The sequence below is a fragment of the Bombina bombina genome, chromosome 7 (assembly GCF_027579735.1).
Source record: "Bombina bombina isolate aBomBom1 chromosome 7, aBomBom1.pri, whole genome shotgun sequence".
In the NCBI taxonomy this organism is placed as follows: domain Eukaryota; kingdom Metazoa; phylum Chordata; class Amphibia; order Anura; family Bombinatoridae; genus Bombina; species Bombina bombina.
In genome coordinates, this window is record NC_069505.1 from 378,054,205 (window position 1) to 378,077,126 (window position 22,922).

Sequence of the window (22,922 nt, forward strand, 5' to 3'; positions counted from 1 at the left end):
GAAAGCCATGGTGGAGCCCCATAGGAGAATGTGTACTAAATGTATTGATTTCACCTTAAACAGTAAAGATCAGTCTTTATCTATAAAAGAATTATCACCAGAGGGTTCTGTCGAGGGGGAAGTTATGCCGACTAACTCTCCCCACGTGTCAGACCCTTCGCCTCCCGCTCAGGGGACGCACGCTAATATGGCGCCAATTACATCAGGGATGCCCATAGCGATTACCTTGCAGGACATGGCTGCAATCATGAATAATACCCTGTCAGAGGTATTATCTAGATTGCCTGAATTAAGAGGCAAGCGCGATAGCTCTGGGGTTAGGAGAGATACAGAGCACGCAAATGCTGTTAGAGCCATGTCTGATACTGCGTCACATTATGCAGAACATGAGGACGGAGAGCTTCAGTCTGTGGGTGACATCTCTGACTCGGGGAAACCTGATTCAGAGATTTATAATTTTAAATTTAAGCTTGAGAACCTCCGTGTATTGCTTGGGGAGGTATTAGCTGCTCTGAATGACTGTAACACAGTTGCAATTCCAGAGAAATTGTGTAGGCTGGATAGATACTATGCGGTGCCGGTGTGTACTGACGTTTTTCCTATACCTAAAAGGCTTACAGAAATTATTAGCAAGGAGTGGGATAGACCCGGTGTGCCCTTTTCCCCACCTCCTATATTTAGAAAAATGTTTCCAATAGACGCCACTACACAGGACTTATGGCAGACGGTCCCTAAGGTGGAGGGAGCAATTTCTACTTTAACAAAGCGTACCACTATCCCGGTTGAGGACAGTTGTGCTTTTTCAGATCCAATGGATAAAAAATTGGAGGGTTACCTTAAGAAAATGTTTATTCAACAAGGTTTTATTTTACAGCCCCTTGCATGCATTGCGCCTGTCACTGCTGCGGCGGCATTCTGGTTTGAGGCCCTGGAAGAGGCCATCCAGACAGCTCCATTGAATGAAATTATTGACAAGCTTAGAACGCTTAAGCTAGCTAACTCATTTGTTTCTGATGCGATTGTTCATTTGACTAAACTAACGGCTAAGAATTCCGGATTCGCCATCCAGGCGCGTAGGGCGCTATGGCTTAAATCCTGGTCAGCTGACGTGACTTCAAAGTCTAAATTACTCAACATTCCTTTCAAGGGGCAGACTTTATTCGGGCCTGGCTTGAAGGAAATTATTGCTGACATTACTGCAGGCAAGGGTCATACCCTTCTTCAGGACAGGGCCAAATCAAAGGCCAAACAGTCTAATTTTCATGCCTTTCGAAATTTCAAGGCAGGAGCAGCATCAACTTCCTCCGCTTCAAAACAAGAGGGAACTGTTGCTCATTCCAGACAGGCCTGGAAACCTAACCAGTCCTGGAACAAGGGCAAGCAGGCCAGAAAGCCTGCTGCTGCCCCCAAGACAACATGAAGGAATGGCCCCCTATCCGGAAACGGATCTAGTGGGGGGCAGACTTTCTCTCTTTGCCCAGGCGTGGGCAAGAGATGTTCAGGATCCCTGGGCGTTGGAGATCATATCTCAGGGATATCTTCTGGACTTCAAAGCTTCTCCTCCACAAGGGAGATTTCATCTTTCAAGGTTATCAGCAAACCAGATAAAGAAAGAGGCATTCCTAAGCTGTGTGCAAGACCTCCTAGTAATGGGAGTGATCCATCCAGTTCCGCGGATGGAACAAGGACAGGGATTTTATTCAAATCTGTTTGTGGTTCCCAAGAAAGAGGGAACCTTCAGTCCAATCTTGGATCTAAAGATCTTAAACAAATTCCTCAGAGTTCCATCATTCAAAATGGAAACTATTCGGACCATCCTACCCATGATCCAAGAGGGTCAGTACATGACCACAGTGGACTTAAAGGATGCCTACCTTCACATACCGATTCACAAAGATCATCATCGGTTCCTAAGGTTTGCCTTTCTAGACAGGCATTACCAATTTGTAGCTCTTCCCTTCGGGTTGGCCACTGCCCCGAGAATTTTTACAAAGGTTCTGGGCTCACTTCTGGCGGTTCTAAGACCGCGAGGCATAGCGGTGGCTCCGTATCAAGACGACATCCTGATACAGGCGTCAAGCTTTCAAATTGCCAAGTCTCATACAGAGATAGTTCTGGCATTTCTGAGGTCGCATGGGTGGAAAGTGAACGTGGAAAAGAGTTCTCTATCACCACTCACAAGAGTCTCCTTCCTAGGGACTCTTATAGATTCTGTAGAGATGAAAATTTACCTGACGGAGTCCAGGTTATCAAAACTTCTAAATGCTTGCCGTGTCCTTCATTCCATTCCACGCCCGTCAGTGGCTCAGTGCATGGAAGTAATCGGCTTAATGGTAGCGGCAATGGACATAGTGCCATTTGCGCGCCTGCATCTCAGACCGCTGCAATTATGCATGCTAAGTCAGTGGAATGGGGATTATTCAGATTTGTCCCCTCTACTAAATCTGGATCAAGAGACCAGAGATTCTCTTCTCTGGTGGCTTTCTCAGGTTCATCTGTCCAAGGGTATGACCTTTCGCAGGCCATATTGGACGATTGTAACAACAGATGCCAACCTTCTAGGTTGGGGCGCAGTCTGGAACTCCCTGAAGGCTCAGGGATCGTGGACTCAGGAGGAGAAACTCCTCCCAATAAATATTCGGGAGTTAAGAGCAATATTCAATGCTCTTCTAGCTTGGCCTCAGTTAGCAACACTGAGGTTCATCAGATTTCAGTCGGAAAACATCACGACTGTGGCTTACATCAACCATCAAGGGGGAACCAGGAGTTCCCTAGCGATGTTAGAAGTCTCAAAGATAATTCGCTGGGCAGAGTCTCACTCTTGCCACCTGTCAGCGATCCACATCCCAGGCGTAGAGAACTGGGAGGCGGATTTTCTAAGTCGTCAGACTTTTCATCCGGGGGAGTGGGAACTCCATCCGGAGGTGTTTGCTCAACTGGTCCATCGTTGGGGCAAACCAGAACTGGATCTCATGGCGTCTCGCCAGAATGCCAAGCTTCCTTGTTACGGATCCAGGTCCAGGGACCCGGGAGCAACGCTGATAGATGCTCTAGCAGCTCCTTGGTTCTTCAACCTGGCCTATGTGTTTCCACCGTTTCCTCTGCTCCCTCGACTGATTGCCAAAATCAAACAGGAGAGAGCATCAGTGATTCTGATAGCGCCTGCGTGGCCACGCAGGACCTGGTATGCAGACCTAGTGGACATGTCATCTCTTCCACCATGGACTCTGCCTCTGAGGCAGGACCTTCTAATACAAGGTCCTTTCAATCATCCAAATCTAATTTCTCTGAGACTGACTGCATGGAGATTGAATGCTTGATTCTATCAAGGCGTGGCTTCTCCGAGTCAGTCATTGATACCTTAATACAGGCTCGGAAGCCTGTCACCAGGAAAATCTACCATAAGATATGGCGTAAATATCTTTATTGGTGTGAATCCAAGAGTTACTCATGGAGTAAGGTTAGGATTCCTAGGATATTGTCCTTTCTCCAAGAGGGTTTGGACAAAGGCTTATCAGCTAGTTCTTTAAAAGGACAGATCTCTGCTCTGTCTATTCTTTTGCACAAGCGTCTGGCAGAAGTTCCAGACGTCCAGGCATTTTGTCAGGCTTTGGTTAGGATTAAGCCTGTGTTTAAAACTGTTGCTCCCCCGTGGAGCTTAAACTTGGTTCTTAAAGTTCTTCAGGGAGTTCCGTTGGAAAGTTCTGTTTTTGATGGCTATTTCCTCGGCTCGAAGAGTCTCTGAGTTATCTGCCTTACATTGTGATTCTCCTTATCTGAATTTTCATTTAGACAAGGTAGTTCTGCGTACCAAACCTGGGTTTTTACCTAAGGTGGTTTCTAACAGGAATATCAATCAAGAGATTGTTGTTCCGTCATTGTGTCCTAATCCTTCTTCAAAGAAGGAACGTCTTTTGCATAATCTGGACGTAGTCCGTGCCTTAAAGTTTTACTTACAGGCTACTAAAGATTTTCGTCAAACATCTGCCCTGTTTGTCGTTTACTCTGGACAGAGGAGAGGTCAAAAAGCTTCGGCAACCTCTCTCTCCTTTTGGCTTCGGAGCATAATACGCTTAGCCTATGAGACTGCTGGACAGCAGCCCCCTGAAAGGATTACAGCTCATTCTACTAGAGCTGTGGCTTCCACCTTGGCCTTTTAAAATGAGGCCTCTGTTGAACAGATTTGCAAGGCTGCGACTTGGTCTTCGCTTCACACCTTTTCAAAATTTTACAAATTTGACACTTTTGCTTCTTCGGAGGCTGTTTTTGGGAGAAAGGTTCTACAGGCAGTGGTTCCTTACGTTTAAGTTCCTGCCTTGTCCCTCCCATCATCCGTGTACTTTAGCTTTGGTATTGGTATCCCACAAGTAATGGATGATCCGTGGACTGGATACACTTAACAAGAGAAAACATAATTTATGCTTACCTGATAAATTTATTTATCTTGTAGTGTATCCAGTCCACGGCCCGCCCTGTCCTTTTAAGGCAGGTCTAAATTTTAATTAAACTACAGTTACCACTGCACCCTATGGTTTCTCCTTTCTCGTCTTATTTCGGTCGAATGACTGGATATGGCAGTGAGGGGAGGAGCTATATAGCAGCTCTGCTGTGGGTGATCCTCGTGCAACTTCCTGTTGGGAAGTAGAATATCCCACAAGTAATGGATGATCCGTGGACTGGATACACTACAAGAAATAAATTTATCAGGTAAGCATAAATTATGTTGTTTTCCTTTTTACCACTTCAAATGTTATAACATCCTTAAGAAAAGAGTTACAGATATTGTCATAATGTTCTTTATTTAAAATAACAATACCTCCACACTTGTTCGCAGTTTTGAATACTATATCATTATTAATTTCCAATTTCCTTATTTATTTAGAATTTATCTTTCAAAAGTTTCTATTGAGGAACCTGTATGATTTTTTAGACTGCTCTTTTGTGTAGGTTGTTCTTCTATACTCGTATCTTTTACGATTAAAGATTTCATTAAAAAATCTTTAATTTTAGATAATACGCTCAAATATCCAGAAAAGGGTGAGACAGCGCTAAATATATATATTAAAGTAAAAAATCTCAAAATAGTACTATAAAAATATTTATTGTACAAAATAAAAAAATAAAAAAGTAATAAACATCACATTTAGAAGGTGGTTATTACAATTCAAATGGAATGATACTTGCACTGTATAATCTTTGCGGAAAAATCTCTCTGCTGGAATCAGCAAACTACAATCTGTAACACAGATTTGATAACTGCTGCCCTATAGAATAAATCTAATTATCACTTATAGAGGTTTTTTATTTTTCAATTCTATAGAGAAAGAACTATATAACAAACTGAGACTAAATTAATTAATTATGCACAATATTTTTTTTATATAAGGCGCTTTCTCATAGGTAAGCCTATTGTTACAAATTTATTAAATTTATTAATAATAAACCTTTATTTAAAATCTTTATTTTCACATCCTTAAATTGATGATTGCTCAGGTTATATATACCAATATATTTCCTATCTGTACCAGTTTTATTACTCTCTATCTTATTTTTTTTTGTTTTTTCATCTTCATTTTCTGTCTCTTACTCCATTTGTGTGCCATAAATCTTTGTAAGTTTATGGGGTTGTCCTAAAAAATGTGAATTTGACTCTTTAGATGTGGCAGGTCTAACCTCATCTAATTCTCTTACTTCTTAATTTATTAGCGGTGTGAATGTATTATTTAAAGAGACGTCCCATTGTTCAACCTCATATGTTCTATTTCTCCTTACAAGTCTATTATTCCTTCTATCTCTGCCTTTCTTATAGTTAATTGTAGTCCATCGTTGTGTAACTTTACTTTCTCTATTATACCCTTCACTATATATTCTATCTTTAAACCTATGTTGTTTATATATGTTCTTTGTGATCAGATCTTTCTGCCATTTTTGATCATTTTTGGGTCTTCATTTTTGTGTGATATATTCAATACCTCCCTCTTTTGGGAATAATTCATAATCTTCTCGGTCTCTTTCAAATTGATTTAATTTAATAGTTATTAGTTCTCCTTTCATTTTTGTAATATTTTCCTTAATCAAAGTTTTTTTAAATTTCTTATATTCCTGAAAAATTTTCAATTGTTGTTCAATCTCATTGATCTCATGGCCTAACTTAACGAGTTGGTCAACCCTATAATCTTTGATTAATGTCATTAATTTAATGGAGTCTTTCTCTAAAATTTCTCTCCACTTAAACTTAAAATCCTCACCTTCTATTTTAAATGTATGTTCATTCCTAATCCTTAGACCCCCTGGAACCTTTTTTTACCTCAATATATTTTTCTAAAAAATATATATATATTCCATTTTATGTTTTAACGCTGGCAGTCACACAACCCCAGCAAAACTCATATTAGACACTTACACACCACTAGTAGTTTGACATATTTCCTGAATGAGAATCATTTTTAAATTTGTTCTCATTGAAATATAAAAAAAAAAAAAAAACCTGAGTTTATAATCTCACTTTTTATAACTTGTTAAAGTAAACGCTATGTTTTATATAACTACATTTCTGTTTATCAATGCATATCTGTGTATGGTGTGTTCAAAGTGCCAACAAGGCAAGGTGAGATATCTATTTAGCGTTTTAAAACTATTTAATAAATACAATTGTGAATCCACATTGCAAAAATAAAAATAAATAAAATAAAATAGTACTCAAATCAATGGTACTAGAACGTCTAATTGTGAGCCTCAAATGGTAAAACAATAAAATAGTACTCAAATCAATGGTACTAGAATATTCAATTATGAACCTCAATTTTAAAAAATAATAAAAACCATATAGATATTGCAACCTTGATTAATGTACTTTAGTGCTGCTGACCAATGAGCTGGTGTATGAAGCCGCTCAGGATCAAAAAGAAAAAGGAAAAGAGAAAATGCACGTGCACAATGAGTGAATGAAACCAATGACGATTTTGCCTCTTTGGAGGCTGCGTTTGGCAGGAAAGTTCTCCAGGCCGCAATGTCTGGTAAATTATGTGCCTGCCTCTTTCTTTTTGTCCCAACCTTTTTTTGTGTTTTGTGCTAATTAGTTTCATTGTATAAGATATTTTGTATGGACTGATAAAATAATTATTCTCCTAAGCAACAATTCTCTGCTTCCAAAATTAAGCACAGTGGCTTCTCACTATTTTTTGGTTTTAGTTACAAACCTGTTTTTTAAGAATATTTTAGGGACCAAACATATATTTGCATTATTATTATAAATATATATATATATATATATATATATATATATATATATATACTGTATATATCAAAATAATTGTATACACTTTTTATATATATAAATATATATATATATATATATATATATATACTGTTTATATATATATAAATATATAAAATATATATATATATATATATATATAAATATATATATATATATATATATATATATATATATATATATATATATATAAATATACATATATATAGATCAAAATCATTTTATACACTTTTTTTGTCTGAGGACGGACTGTTGTTAGTCCGAAAACGTTCACTAATAAAAGTGAGATATTATTACCAAGTTCTCATTGGAGTGCGCTCTATTTTCTATATGTTTATATATATATATATATATATATATATATATATATATATATACAAAATGTATTATTTATTTATTTATTTATTATAGATATATATAGATAGATATAGATATATATGCAAAATGTATTATATTTAGCTGGGCTACACTACAGCCTACTTTTTAACCCCTTAAGTACCAGCGTCGTACCCTGTACGCCACTCTTCTTTCTATGGGGATTGTGTTATTAATAGCGCGGTCTCGCCCCCAGCGGCGAGTCCACGCTAATTCTGGTGACCGAAAGGTAGGCGAGAGGGTATAATAGCGCGGTCCCACTGCTTGCTGCGGGACCCACACTATTAGAAACAGGAAAACCCTTAACGACAGGCGACATATATGGTACGTTGCGGTCATTTAGGGGTTACTCCGCATTTTTGGGGAAAAGAAAAATAATTTTTCATTATTAGATTTTTCTTGTTGCAAAAATGATCTGTACTTTATTCTGTCCTTGTGTTATATAGTATACATTTGATACTTGTGTCTGGACAGGTGGCCAGACTATCAAGAGATTTAAACTCATTTAAATATCTCTTGAGTCTATGTTTATTACCAAAACCTGACAGAGCACGGTGTGCTAAGGTGACTTCCAATACTATAACAAATTCACATGTATCCAAATAAATTGGTGCATTTCTTTCATTAAAAAAGATAAGACAAATCATTAGCGCTAATTATGTCATTGGGAGAACATATGAGGTTTGCTGTATTCCAACATATTTATGCAGACTGGATTTCTATTTCAGACACATGGCAAATCGTTTTGTCCTTCACTTCCAATAAAATATTCATTACCTGCATATTAATGCTACGCTCAAGGACTTCAAAACTATTAGTTGACCCTGTACTGATTTCAAAGGGGAACATTGTAATAGTTGGTTTTATATCAGATGTTATTTATTTGAGAGATATTTCTAATCAGTCTTAAACGGACAGTAACATTTAAATTAAACTTTTATGATTTATGAAAGATCATGCAGTTTTAAATAACTTTCTAATTTACTTCTGTTCTCTAATTTGTTTATTATCTTGGTATCATTTGTTGAAAAGTATACCTAGGAGCAGTAATGCACACCTGGAAGCTTGTTGCTGATTGGGTACTCCACATAAATGCCTCTTTTCGTTGGCTCACTTCAGTCAGTCCCCAGTAGTGTATTACTGTTCTTTCAATAAAGGATACTAAGAGAATGAAGGAACTTGGATAATAGAATTAAATTAGAAAGTATAAAATTGTATGCTCGGAACCATGAAAGAAAAAATTGGGGTTTTAAAGGGACAGTAAACACACATTCTCAATGGACTGACCCCTGTTATGTTTTTTTAATCAATACCCAACTGCAGAAATGGATCATATTGTGGGACAGATTACAAGTGGAGTGCTAATTATCGCTTGTGCTCTGCTTTGTAATACCAGAGCACATTAGCAAGTTTGGTGCAATGCGAACGTGACCTTGTGTTTGCATTACTCGGAAGCATTGCACTCACGAGAGTCCACTTTCCTAGGCTCCAATGGGAGCCTCGTTCTGACGACGGCAGAGACAGCATCAGAACCTTGCGCAGCCAAAGCGCAAGTCGCACAGTGATGGGCAGCATTTATACATATATATGTATATGATTATATACATATACTGTATATTTATGTGTTAATATGTGTATATACACATATTAACACATAAATATACAGTATATAAGCATATACATATATATTTACTGGAAACACACAGTTCCCATAGACCGCAATGTAAAGTCACATTTCAGTGTCGTTTTTTTTTTCTAACACCCCACTCCTGTCAACTTTAAAGCCCCAAAACTGCCTATTGCAGTTTTATTTTAATAAACTATAATGCCCTCTATTTGATCTGATCTCTGGTTAATTTTCTGAGCGCTAATTGCTACCACAAGCTCGCAGTAGCAATAATCAGTCACTTGTAATGGCTGGTTAATTATCGTGTGCCCGCAAACAGGCAGATTTGCCCGATTTGTGGAAGCGCAATAATTTAGCGCTCCGCTTTTTTGTATGTACAGTCTGCCCATCAGTGTTATAGGGAAAACATGATATTCTGATTTGTAAGAGCATGTAATTTTTTCACTAGCGAGTCTGCAATAGATAGGGTTTTTAAACACATAGTTAAAGTACCACTCGGGAGACGCAGAGAACTGCTGGTGGAAACTGACACTAATCCAATCAGCTGTTTTAAACAGAATAAAGGTATGCTGTGAAGTATTTTGCTGTTTCTCTCCCTCTCTGTCTCTCAGTAAATAGATAGATAATTAGATATTTATCTATCTTCTATTTAATTATCTATCTATCTATCACCTATCTATCGATAGATGATAGATAGAGAAATAAAGAGATAGAGAGATAGATAGATAATTATATAGAAGATAGATAGATAGATAATTAAATAGATAGGTAGCTAGCTAATTAAATTGAAGATATATAAATAGAAATCCATTTATCTATCTTCTATTTAATTATCTATCTATTTAATTATCTATCTATTTATTTATATATCTATCTTCTATTTAATTATCTATCTATTTATCTATCATCTATCGATAGATGATAGATAGATAGATAATTAAGTAGAAGATAGATAGATAATTAAATAGAAGATAGATATATAGATAGATGGATAGATAATTAGATAAATAATTAAATAGAATTGTTAAATGGCAAGATAATTAGATAGATAATAGATAGAATAGATTAATATATTAATTAATATATATTTTGTGACTGTAAAGTCCTTTTTACTTTGTAATTTCTGACTACATTAAAATCCTGACTATTTATTATTATTTTAAATGTGCTTTTGCCAGTGGTTGCAATCTCATTAACAAGGTATTTTTCTTGTATTTCAGCTGGCAATGCCAACGTTTCCTGTTGTTGTGAAGATCGGGCACGCTCACTCTGGCATGGGAAAGGTAATTAGATATTATAAATTACGTCCCTAAGGGGGTGAAAAAGGGATGCATTTTTTATTACGAGGATACCTATATCTCAAAAACCAAAGATGTTACAGACATGAAAATTGGTATTTTGATTCTCCTTTAAAAATAAAGAAACATGTTTTACCATTTCCCGAAAATCCACTTAAGGGGGATGAAAAGGGGGGATTATTTATGAGGATACCTATATATCAAAAACTGAACATGTTAGCAAAGTAAAAATTATAATTTACAATCTTCATTATAAAGTAAGTTTACCTGCTAAATTTCTTGCTCCTATCTTCAGTAGTTCTCAAGATATGGATGTTACTAAACAAAATGTGTCTATATATGTGTACATACATTTATGTGTTTATATGTTTATATATGTCATTAAATACATAAATACACCGCAATCGCATTTACTTTCAATTTTTAATATGAGTTGAAAACTCGAACCACGCAAACACCCGCAATAAACCCCTTATCGCTTGCGCGTAACTCAATAGTGCTCCACTTGTAATCTTGCCTTAAATAGGTTGGTTGAATTGAATTCTATTTTATATTTGAAAAAATCTAATTGATTGATAAATACCTTTATATTGTGTGTTATTCTCTTTTATTTTAACCACTGTGTACTGTTAAATAGCCATAATTTCCTGAGAGCTCACAGAAAGATGGTAAGATAGGATAGATCAGTATACTGGAGAGCAAAGCTAAAGAGGCTGATGTCAATGATGTAGACAGTACCAGTTTTTGGTCTGTGGGGAGGAGCTGTCTATACAACTCACAATAATGTAAATGATGTTCACTATTTTGCTAATCTCTTTTTGGACCTGATAGAGAACATACCCTGTTGCCAGTACTGCATGGGATATGTTTTTATGTTTTTGTTTTTTAAATTCAGATAGTTAGTTTAAAAGTAAAAAAAAAATGTAATGTGTTATTTCTCATACAGTGTTTGTATTGGATATTTGTGTTATAATGATAATGTTCTTTAAAGTGAATGTAAATTTAGATGATAAAGTGCCCCGTTTTAAAAAATTGGATTAAAAACAGGGGCAATTTAATTCATCAGATTTTACATTTCACTCGTGTTGTGAAAATACTTACCTTTTAATCTTAACAGCCGCTCCAGCTTCCCCCGGTTGTCGCAAGCCTCTTCTTACATCAGAAATGACGGATCGATCATCCTCCAATCACGGCTTCCCCCCCCCCCCCCCCCCACCGGGGGAATCAGTGTCTGATTCAACGCCGTGATTTGAGGAAGCCGGATTCCTCATTTTAGACCCAGGAAGAGGCTTTGCGATGGGCGGAGGAAGCGATGCAGCAGCTGTCAAAATTAAAAGGTAAGTTTTTTTGTTGTGAAAAGCTAATGTTTAATGGTAGAATTGTTGAGTAATGTTTACTGTAATTGTTTCTGTTTCCCCCATTAATGATACAAACTTAACAGGTTAAAGTAGAAAACCACTATGATTTCCAAGACATTGCCAGCGTTGTTGCGTTGACACAGACGTACGCCACCACGGAACCGTTCATAGACTCTAAATATGACATCAGGATTCAGAAGATCGGAAATAACTACAAGGCATATATGTAAGGAAACATTCTTACAAATCTACTAAAATTCTAAATCTTTTATTTAAGTCATTAAAATGATTCTCAAATTTGTAGTTTATTTTACCATATATTAAAGGGACACTAAACCCATTTTTTTTTTCTTTCATGGTTCAGATAGAGCAAGCAATTTTAAGCAACTTTCTAATTTACTCCTTTTGTTAATTTTTCTTTGTTCTTTTGCTATCTTTATTTAAAAAGCAGGAATGTAGAGCTTAGGAGCAGGTCCCTTTTAGGTTTAGCACCCTGGATAGCGCTTGCTTATTGGTTACCATATTCAGCCAACCAGTCAGCAACCATAACCCAGATTCTGAACCAAAAATGAGGTGGCTCCTAAGCTCCACATTCCTGCTTTTTAAATAAAGATAGCAAGAGAATGAAGAAAAATTGATAATAGGAGTAAATTAGAAAGTTGTTTAAAATTGCATGCTCTATTTGAATCATGGAAGAAAAAAAAATTGGATTTAGTATCATTTAAAGGGACAAAAAACATTTATACAACACATTTGTATTAGCAAAAATGCTTCCAGGAAAAGAAATCACTGTTTCAGAAATTTTACTGTGCACAACACATGGAGCATATCTAAATAAGCTCCGTGCACCAGCATTTTATTAGTGTATCTGCTTAGAGAGCTGGTGAAACCTTGTCTTGTGTCTGTGATGACTCGGTTTACATGCTAAAAGCCACCTCCGGGTTTTCTGCGAAGACACCCTGTTTAAAAAGCTGGTGCACGTATCATATTTAGATATGCTTCACATGCCAGTGCACAATGAAAGCTTTCACTTTAACAATGATGACTTTTACTAGAAGCATTTTTGCTAATACATACTGCGTCAATCAAAATTCAAATGCATTCATATGTTTTTCAGTTTGTCTGAAATGTCCCTTTAATAGTGTATAATGCACCTTATTAAAGGGACATAATACTCATATGTTAAAGCACTTGAAAGTGATGCAGCATAACTGAAAATGCTGACAAGAAAATATCACCTGAACTTCTCTATATAAAAAGTGGTCTCTGACTTAGGTAGGCTAAAGACCAGCAGTGCATTATTGGGAGCTAGCTTCTGATTGGTGGCTTCTGATGGGTGACTGCTGGTTGTCCTTGGCTTAACAGCTTGTGCTGTTCCTTCAACAAAGGATACCAAGAAAATGAAGCAAATCTCATAAAAGGAAATTGGAAAGTTATTTAAAATTCTGTGCTCTACTGTATTACAAAAGAAAACTTTTGGGTTTCAAGTCTGTTCTCCTAAATATTTTTTTTAATCAAATGTTTCAATATGTTTGTCTGATTGCAATTTTCCCTGCAAAGAGGTGTAGTCTTATTTCTCTTGCATACAGCACATTCTTTGTATCATAAAAGCTATTGGCAATTATGTACCCCTAAGGAGAGTATTCATTACATAGGTTACAAAGTCAATAACGTCTCAGTTTTCATTAGGTTGAGAATAAAATAATTATTATTACATTCCCCTAGGGGTGAAAGGGATATGAGCTTAGAACCTTTTCACAATGTGTTATACCACCAGAGCTGCGCACGTTTTAGAAAGTTTAGAGCATTTCATTATGAGTTCAGATGATTATTTCAAACAAAATGTAAACACCAGTAACATGATATGAACCATGGTTGATTGAAATGGGTTTCAAGCAATCTGTACACTAAACAACATGAATTCATTTTATTTCTGTAGTTCCATTACATGTTAAAGGGCAGCAAATTCCAAATTAAACTTTCATGATTCAGATGGAGCATTTAATTTTAAACAACGTTCTAATTTACTTTTATCATCAAATTTGATTTATTCTCTTGGTATTCTTTGTTGAGAACTAAACCTGGGTAGGCTCATATGCTGATTTCTAAACCCTTGAAGGATGTCTCTTATCTCAGTGCACTTTGACAGTTTTTCACAGCTGGAGGGCGTTAGTTCATGTGTGTTATATAGATAACATTGTGATCACTCCCCTGGAGTTATTTATAAGTCAGCACTGATTGGCTAAAATGCAAGTCTGTTAAAAGAACTGAGAAAAGGGGCAGTATGCAGAGGCTTAGATACAAGGCAATCACAGGGGTAAAAAGTGTATTAAAGGGACAGTCTACACCAGAATTTTTATTGTTTTAAAAGATAGATAATCTCTTTATTACCCATTCCCCAGTTTTGCATAACCAACACAGTTATATTAATATACTTTTAACCTCTGTGATTATCTTGTATCTAAGCCTCTGCAAACTGCCCCTTTTTTCAGTTCTTTTGACAGACTTGCAGTCTAGCCAATCAGTGCCTGCTCCCAGATAACTTCACGTGCACAAGCACAGTGTTATCTATATGAAATATGTGAACTAACACCCTCTAGTGGTGAAAAACTGTTAAAATGCAATCTGAAAAGAGGTGGGCTTCAAGGTCTAAGAAATTAGCATATGAACCTCCTAGGTTAAGCTTTCAACTAAGAATACCAAGAGAACAAAGCAAAATTGGTGATAAAAGTAAATTGGAAAATTGTTTAAAATTACATGCTCTATCTGAATCATGAAAGTTTATTTTGACCTAGAATGTCCCTTTAATGCCACTTTACAGATCACTAGTCCTAATCTGGAATACTGTGTACAGTTCTGGAGATAACATCTCCAGAAGGATATAAATAAACTAGAAACTGTCTAAAGGAGGGCTACTAAATGGTACACGGTCTAAAATATAAAACCTACAAAGAAAGACTCTATGATCTAAATATGTATAGTTTAGAGGAGGAAAGGGAAAGAGGTGACATGATAGAAACCTTCAAATATATGAAGGGACTTAATAAAGTTGAAGCTGAAAGCATTTTCCACACAAAACAGAAATACCACAACAAGGGGTCATAATCATAAGTTAGAGGGTAGCAGCTTAAGGAACAATGTGAGGAATCATTTTTTTTTTACAGAAAGGGTAGTGGATTAAGGTTAAGCTTTCAACTAAGAATACCAAGAGAACAAAGCAAAATTGGTGATAAAAGTAAATTGGAAAATTGTTTAAAATTACATGCTCTATCTGAATCATGAAAGTTTATTTTGGCCTAGACTGTCCCTTTAATATAACCGTGTTAAAGCATGAACATAAAGTCCATTTAAAACTAATTTACACCAACTTATTCTAAAATGTATGGATCTGAAATTCAAGATAAGAGCAAACTAATTACTTAGGCCCTTATTGATATCTATAATGTAATGTTTAGGGAGCATATAGATTAAATAAACTTGTTGTAAACTTGGCTTCTTGGATGAATCATTCTTTTAAGAATATTTTGCAACCAGTAAGTTTTGCTTATAGAACATCAATTGATGGTAGTTGTGTGGATTGTTAGAATAATGTTTGGATTGATTCTATTAAGGTGCTAGATGTCTTGATGAACTATGTTGATTCTTGCTAATTTATTCTGATACAATATCTTGTTGAAATCTCTAAATTTAGCTGTAAAAACGTGAGATTTGCTTTTTCTGAATTACGGTCTGTATAACACAAGCTACCAACCTGGTGAAAGTGGTCCTATGTGTAAACGTTCGTATTATTGGGGAAATCCTGTTTAGCCTTGATTTATTGGGGCCGATTTACTAACTGTCGGACGAACATGATCCGCTTAAGACTGCTGCTTCTTAACTCTGTTTCCGGCAAGCCTGAAGGCTCATGCGGAAACAAGGGTAAACGGCCCCATTTGGGCCGTGATAAATCGGCCCCATAGTATATTATTTCAGACATTACATATGGTAAAATCTAATTATCTTTCTTAGAATTATGAGAGCAAGTATGTTTTGCCCCTATACTTTAAAGCAGGGGTCAGCAACTTTGGCACCCCAGATGTTTTGGAACTACATTTTCCATGATGCTTAGCCAGCCTAAAGTATGTCTGAGCATCATGGGAAATATAGTTCCAAAACATCTGAGTTGCCAAGGTTCCTGAACCCTGCTTTAAATGGACAATAAACAAAAAAAAGTTACATAATTCTAAGCTATGTATATTGCCATCCTTTTTGCCACTGCAGATTGTGTTACGGGCTTGCTGTCTAATCACGTCTCACCCGTTCATGCTTTTCAGCTATATGTAGAGCGCTCCCGTATTTCAGATCTTTTTTAATAGGTTCAATTATCCTTATTGCACTATGTGTAGAATTATGTAACAATATCTACTTTTACTGTCCCTTTAAGTGTTCCTGTTTTGGAGGAATACTCAAGAGTTTTGACAGTTTTCACTGAAGGCTAAAAACAAGTCCTCCAAGAAAGTAAAAAACAAGTCTAAGCAAACCTAATGTCCAATCAATTGCCTTACAATATCATATTTTTATGGAAACTTAATTTTCTATTTAGCCAGGACTCTAATAGTTTATTAGGGTATTCGATAGACTTTATCACATTTCCTCCCCCGAGATACTTTAGAGTGACAATAAAGTCAAAATTAAACTTAAATTGATTGGATAGAGCATAAAATTTAAATTTTGCTTAGTTATCTTGGTATCCTTTTTAAAGAGTAATCCTAAGGCCCCGATGATTGAAAGTGCTATGAGGCGGCAAAATATTCCAAGGAATCCGCCACCATTTTGACTGAACCTGTTAAAATATTCCAAGCTCCCAACATAGTGGCTAACAGGCGGCTTAGCAAAGAGGCATTTACTATACATTGGTCAGTGATGCTGGCTATAAATAACACCCCGCATTGCTGCCCATATTGGTGATGTATAGTAAAGGATCCCATAGAATCTAACTGTGTGCTTAATCGATAATCCTAAGTACCCCACAACAACAAACTAACACTACACTAAAAAATGTCTAAACCGCCACATACCCAACGAAAGTATCTATCTTAATATCCCTGAACTGCCACATACCCACCGCAAGTATCTATCCTATTTACCCCTAAACTGCCACATATCCACTGCAAGTACCCTACACTATTAACTCTAAACCTCCACAACCCCCAACGCAAACTAACCCTACTCTACCTTCCTCCTAGCCTACCTGCTAAAAAAAATAATCAAAGTTACAGAAAATAAAAAAGACAGAATCCAAAATAAAAATCCACCATTATACCGAAAACTATTCTACATGCCTCCCCAAAAAACCCACCCAAAACAAAAATAAAAACCTAAACCATTATACTAAAATAAATTACAATAGCCCTTAAAAGTGCCTTACAAGACCCCCCTCTACAATACAAGTAACGCCCCCCCAAAAAAGTCTACCTAAAAAAACTATCCTAAACAATTAAAATAAAAAAGGCCCTCCTTCGTGGCAGGGGAAGCGGACTTCAGTGGCCTCTTCCGCTGACTCCCCTCCACATCTTCTTCCATGGCGGGGCCCTCTTCATCCAGGCTTCAGTTGCCAGGAGCCCATCTTCGCGGTGGCAAAAGCGGACTTCGACTGGCTCGTCTGCCACCTCTGCTTCACATCTTCCTCCACGCCAAGGCCCTCTTCATCCCTCTTCAATTACGGTCCCCCATTCCTCCCAGAAGGTTGCACGCCCAAACAAGTGGTTTCCCCAGGTGCCTTATCAAATTGCCAACAACAAACTAAAAGGGCAAATTGATCCCCTACACCCTGCTCGATTGGCCTCCATTTAAGATGTGCCGGATCGGGGCTCAATTCCAGTCCAATGCTCAGTTCCAGGAGCCCGGCGTGGTTTGTGTGACACATCATTTAAACATTGTTTATAATTTTGGTGACATAGCACCTGTAGTTAGAATGGGGAGGTTTACTATTTAGTATAGTTAATTATAGTGAGTTATTTTTCTGAGAATAGGGAGTATGTGGGAGTTAGCTGGCATATTCCAGGGGAGTGTAATTTAGACATGACGTCAGCGTAGCGTTAGGGACTTAGCTGGGCGTTCCAGGGGGAGTGTAGGTTAGCTCTGACATAGGTATAGGCGGTCATAGGAGGTAGCAAGGCGGAGCAGAGGGAGTGTAGGTTAGATGTGACGTAGTTATTGGTGTTCAGGGGGAGTTAGCGGGGCGTGCTAGTCGGCATCGGTTGCACTTTGATCTGGACATATCTGCACTAGTGCAATATGTTTAAATCAGTGAAGTGCAGTTTACGAGGAGGGTATCAGCTGTTGAGACTACATTGCCTGAGGTAGTTAGCATAGGTGTGGTTAAACTTAGGTCCTGACGGCAATATTTGGAGTGTGTCTACACTGAAACTAGTTTTCGTTTTAGTGAGCGCACTGTCTGCATAGTGTAGACACACTTCAAATAGGGAACCCCCCAACCGCAGCAAAATTCAGATGATGCGGGTGGTGACATAAGGCTCCCATTGATTTCTATGGGAGAGATATCGCCACTTGCCGTCACTTTTTGTCCACGTCCCTTTTCTCTGAAAATCTCGACAGGAAGGTAGTTTCTCGTCGGTCTGTCAATGTTTTGATTACCGGGGCCTAAGTGAGCTCATGAGCGTGTATATGTCTATAGAAGTCTATGGCAGCGTTTTTTGTAACATTGTTTATAGCAATGTCATATATAGTTACAAACTCCTATCAGCCTACCTAGGTTTAGTCTTCATCAAGAGGACAAAGAAAATTTGGTAGTAAAAGCAAACTGAAAAGTTGTTTAAAATTTCATGCCCTATCTGAATTAAAAAAAAAGTTTAAATTTGAATTTAATATTCGTTTAAAGAAATGGTAAAAGGGAGAACCTTTTGGTCTAATACCTGATCTCTGGTGATTCGTACTGTTATGTAGCTGCAGATTTCATTGTGTTAGAATTCCAATTTAAAAGTAGATTTTTGAAGATTCCCCATTCTAAGATGGAACCTCCTCATCTGATCTGCAGGATACCTGTATTACAGTATTCAGTCACCCACATGACTGTAAGGACCTATAAACAAATGGTTGTCATTTCCTGTTTGCAACCTGTCTTTTGATTGAGCCAATTATAAAGTTATTTTAAAGGGGTATGCAACCACAAATTTTTCTTTCATATTACAGATTGATTATGCAGTTTTAAACATTTATGCAATTTACTTCTATTATCAAATTTTCTTCATTCTCTTGGTATCTTTTATTGACACTTAGGGAAATAAACTTAGGAGTGTGCACGTGTCTGGAGCACTACCTACCGAGGTATCTCTTCAACAAAGAATTACCATGGGAACAATGTAAATTTGACAATCGTAGTCATTTTTTTTAAAAAAACACACAAAAGAACAAAAATTGGGTTTCATATCCCTTTAAATGGATACTGAACCAAATTTTTTTTCTTTCATGATTCAGATAGAGCATGCAATTTTAAGCAACTTTCTAATTTTCTCCTATTATCAATTTTTCTTTGTTCTCTTACTATCTTTATTTGAATAAGAAGGCATCTAAGCTAAGGAGCCAGCTCATTTTTGGTTCAGGCCCTGAACAGCACTTGTTTATTGGTAGATGAATTTATCCACCAATCAGCAAGAACAACCCAGGTTGTTCACCAAAAATGGGCCAGCATCTAAACTTAGATTCTTGCTTTTCAAATAAAGATACCAAGAGAATGAAGAAAACTTGATAGTAGGAGTAAATTTGAAAGTTGCTTAAAATTTCATGCTCTATCTAAATCATGGAAGACAAAATTTGGCTTCTGTTTCCCTTTAAACCTGGTAAAGGCCTAAGTATTCTGCGCAGGAAAAGTCTTGCACACAAATAAAATGAAGTACTCTTTTGTATGCATTGCCACTAAACTTTCAGCAATTAGCTTGGCAATATCATTTACAAAGTAACTAAAATATAACCCTGTAATCGCTAGCTCAGATGAGGGCTAAAAAGCCACTTGAGTTCAGCATTTATATTAAAATAGTGGAACGGAATAACTATCTTTAATCAGCACATGACATTTCTATTATTGACTTAGTACAGTGGCACAGAAAAGAAATAGCGCATAAGTATGAGTTCAACAGCGCCATCTTGTGTTAGCAAACACAATGGACTGGAACACCTATACTTGATTCAAAGCTTGTTTTCTGACACAATATACATAACAGTGTAGCACAATTTGTATTGGGGGGGGCAACATTAAAATTAAATTACAGAATAATGAATTCAATATAATATTGTAATGATGTTAATATTAGGTATTGAGTCTTAGGGGTCCATTTATCATTGTGCGGACAGACATGATCCGCTATAGCGAACCATGTCTGCCGCACATCAATAAATGCCGACAGCATACACTGTCGGCATTTATCATTGCACCAGCAGTTCTGGTGAACTGCTGGTGCAATGCCGCCCCCTGCAGATTTGCGGCCGCTAGCCGGGGGTGTCAATCAACCCAATCGTATTGGATCGGGTAAATTTTCGGCGATGTCTGACCACCACCTCAGAGCAGGCGGACAGGTTATGAAGCAACGGTCTTTAGACACGGGGCATCAAGCTCCATTCGGAGCTTGATAAATAGACCCCTTTATTCAGTTTAAAACATAAAAAGGTATTGGGATACAATTAAACACATAATAAAATTCAATGTAATGTTAAAAGGGTGTGTAAAAGGAGAAATATTTAAAGGTACATTTTATTCTAAAATTTTATTTCCTTTAATGTGTTACCAATGGTCTATTTTACCCCCTAAAGTGTATTTAATTATTTGCAAACATCTCCTTTACCTTTATTTTTTATTTGGAATAGCTACTTTTGTCTGCTTTGTCCCCATCTATACTGATATTTTGAGAAATAAATATTTTCTCTTTAGAAAAGATATGTAAACATGAGACAATTGCACTCATTAATCTCCCAGAGGGGGTAGGAGAGAGATATTTTGCAGAGACATATTGTGTATCTAAAATAATTGATTGTGCTCATTTTACCCCTAGCTATAAATAGCATTTCAATACCTAATATAGATAATGTTAGCAGGTCTGCTTTACCTGCAGGCTTAGCCAATTGTTATGGGCATGTCCTGGTAGACAACAGGTAATGGTTTTAATGAGAAAAATGTGCTATTTCCAATAAAAAAATAAACATGAATAAACAATTTGCCATACATTTAATACTCTGCAGTAGGTATAGCAAGTCATTTGGGGCACATTAAGGGGAAGCACATTTTATAGTACATTGTCCCTTTAATACACAGAATAAAACAATTAGCAGAACTAATACAGCTTTTGCCAAAAGGACATTCCTTAATCAATACATAGCAATTTGTTTTTACTTTTGTATTTTTCATGTTTTGCATTCATTTATGTATATAAATACTTTGTTGTTTATGCAGTATTAATGTAAAATGATCTAAACTTTAGGTTATGTGTTTGTTGGTTAATTAATTAATTAATATATTATTTACATTTATGCGCTATACTAAAGATTTATCAAGTACAGCAAAGCCAAATTCCTCTTTCTGTTTAAAATGTTTGTTTTATCAGGGAAATAATCATTCAAATGTTTCCTTTATTGTCTACATACATCTTAATACTGCACAGATTTCTCTTGGATCTTGGATACAATGATATTTGTTTTATATAAACGTCTGTACTTCTTGGTGTTTTACTATAACATGAATCCTCACTGTAAAACATGTGGTTTATTCTTTTTTTGCGTTTTAAAGGAGGACATCCATATCGGGTAACTGGAAGACTAACACAGGTTCTGCAATGTTAGAACAAGTTGCAATGACAGAAAAGTAAGTATTGCTACCCTGATCCAGCTTGAGACACTGTGCTTCCTATGTCCAGTAATGAAACCCCTCCCCAATCTAATCACAACCATAGTTGTCCCAAATATTAACCCTTTAATGACAGGATGACCCCATACATTGCATGTCCTTAAGGGGTATTTAGCCTTGGAATAGAGCAAATGCCTTACACCTGTAGCCACCCAATTTAACCCCTTCAAAGGGAAGCAACAGCTGACTTACACGCTATTTAACCCCTTCAAAGTAAAGGGCAGCCGACAGCGCTAGATTACGAGTGGAGCTATTTAGTGCTACTGCTCGAACATAATTTTCTCTAGATGGAGGTGCATATTACGAGTTAAAATAAAAAATCTGCGTGCTAACCAAATATAGCGACCACCTTATTTTCTCCCCCTAGAAGTCAATGGAGAGTGCAGAAGAAAACCCCTAACACCTATCGCTCGCTAACCCGACAGGAATTATAAAAATGTCACATTTGAATGTTCTTCACATACAGAACAATGTAATATTTATTGTAAATATATATATATATATATGTACATATATTTATACCTGTATATCTACTCCTATATATATATATATATATATATATATATATATATATGTATATATATATGTATATATGTATTTTACATTAACAGTATTAGGTATATATAGAAATATATATGTATGCATTTCTGTAGTTTTGCTACCATGTTATACACTACACTAACACTAGATGGCAGCACTATTTCCTGTTGTGTAGTGCACTAGACATGTGCACGCTACCTATCTATATATCTCTTAAACAAATAAAGAGACCTAAGCAAATTTGATAAATTTGATAAAAGAAATTGGAAATGTCTTAAAAAAATATATTATCTAACTGAATCATGAAAATGTTGGGTTCCATGTCCCTTTAAGCTAAAACATTGTCACTGGTATATTAAATTTGGTTGTCTATTTTTTTTTTAAATAACAATCTACAACATATATACACCTTGGGGCCGAATTATCAAGCTCCGGAAACAGAAGTCTAAAGACCGCTGCTCCATAACTTGTCCGCCTGCTCTGAGGCAGCGGACAGAAATCAACCCGATCGAATACAATTGGGTTGATTGACACCCCCTGCTAGCGGCCGATTGGC

General features: G+C 36.6%; 1 protein-coding gene across 1 annotated transcript in view; it reads left to right on the plus strand.

Annotated features, from left to right (window-relative positions):
* The window catches only part of SYN2 (synapsin II), a 759,797-nt gene that overhangs the window by 590,798 nt on the left and 146,077 nt on the right, over positions 1 to 22,922 (plus strand). The window contains exons 6-8 of the mRNA XM_053721097.1: positions 10,499 to 10,561; positions 12,018 to 12,160; positions 21,710 to 21,784. Of these exons, the coding sequence (XP_053577072.1) occupies positions 10,499 to 10,561; positions 12,018 to 12,160; positions 21,710 to 21,784 (281 nt within the window). The remainder of the gene's footprint in view (positions 1 to 10,498; positions 10,562 to 12,017; positions 12,161 to 21,709; positions 21,785 to 22,922) is intronic.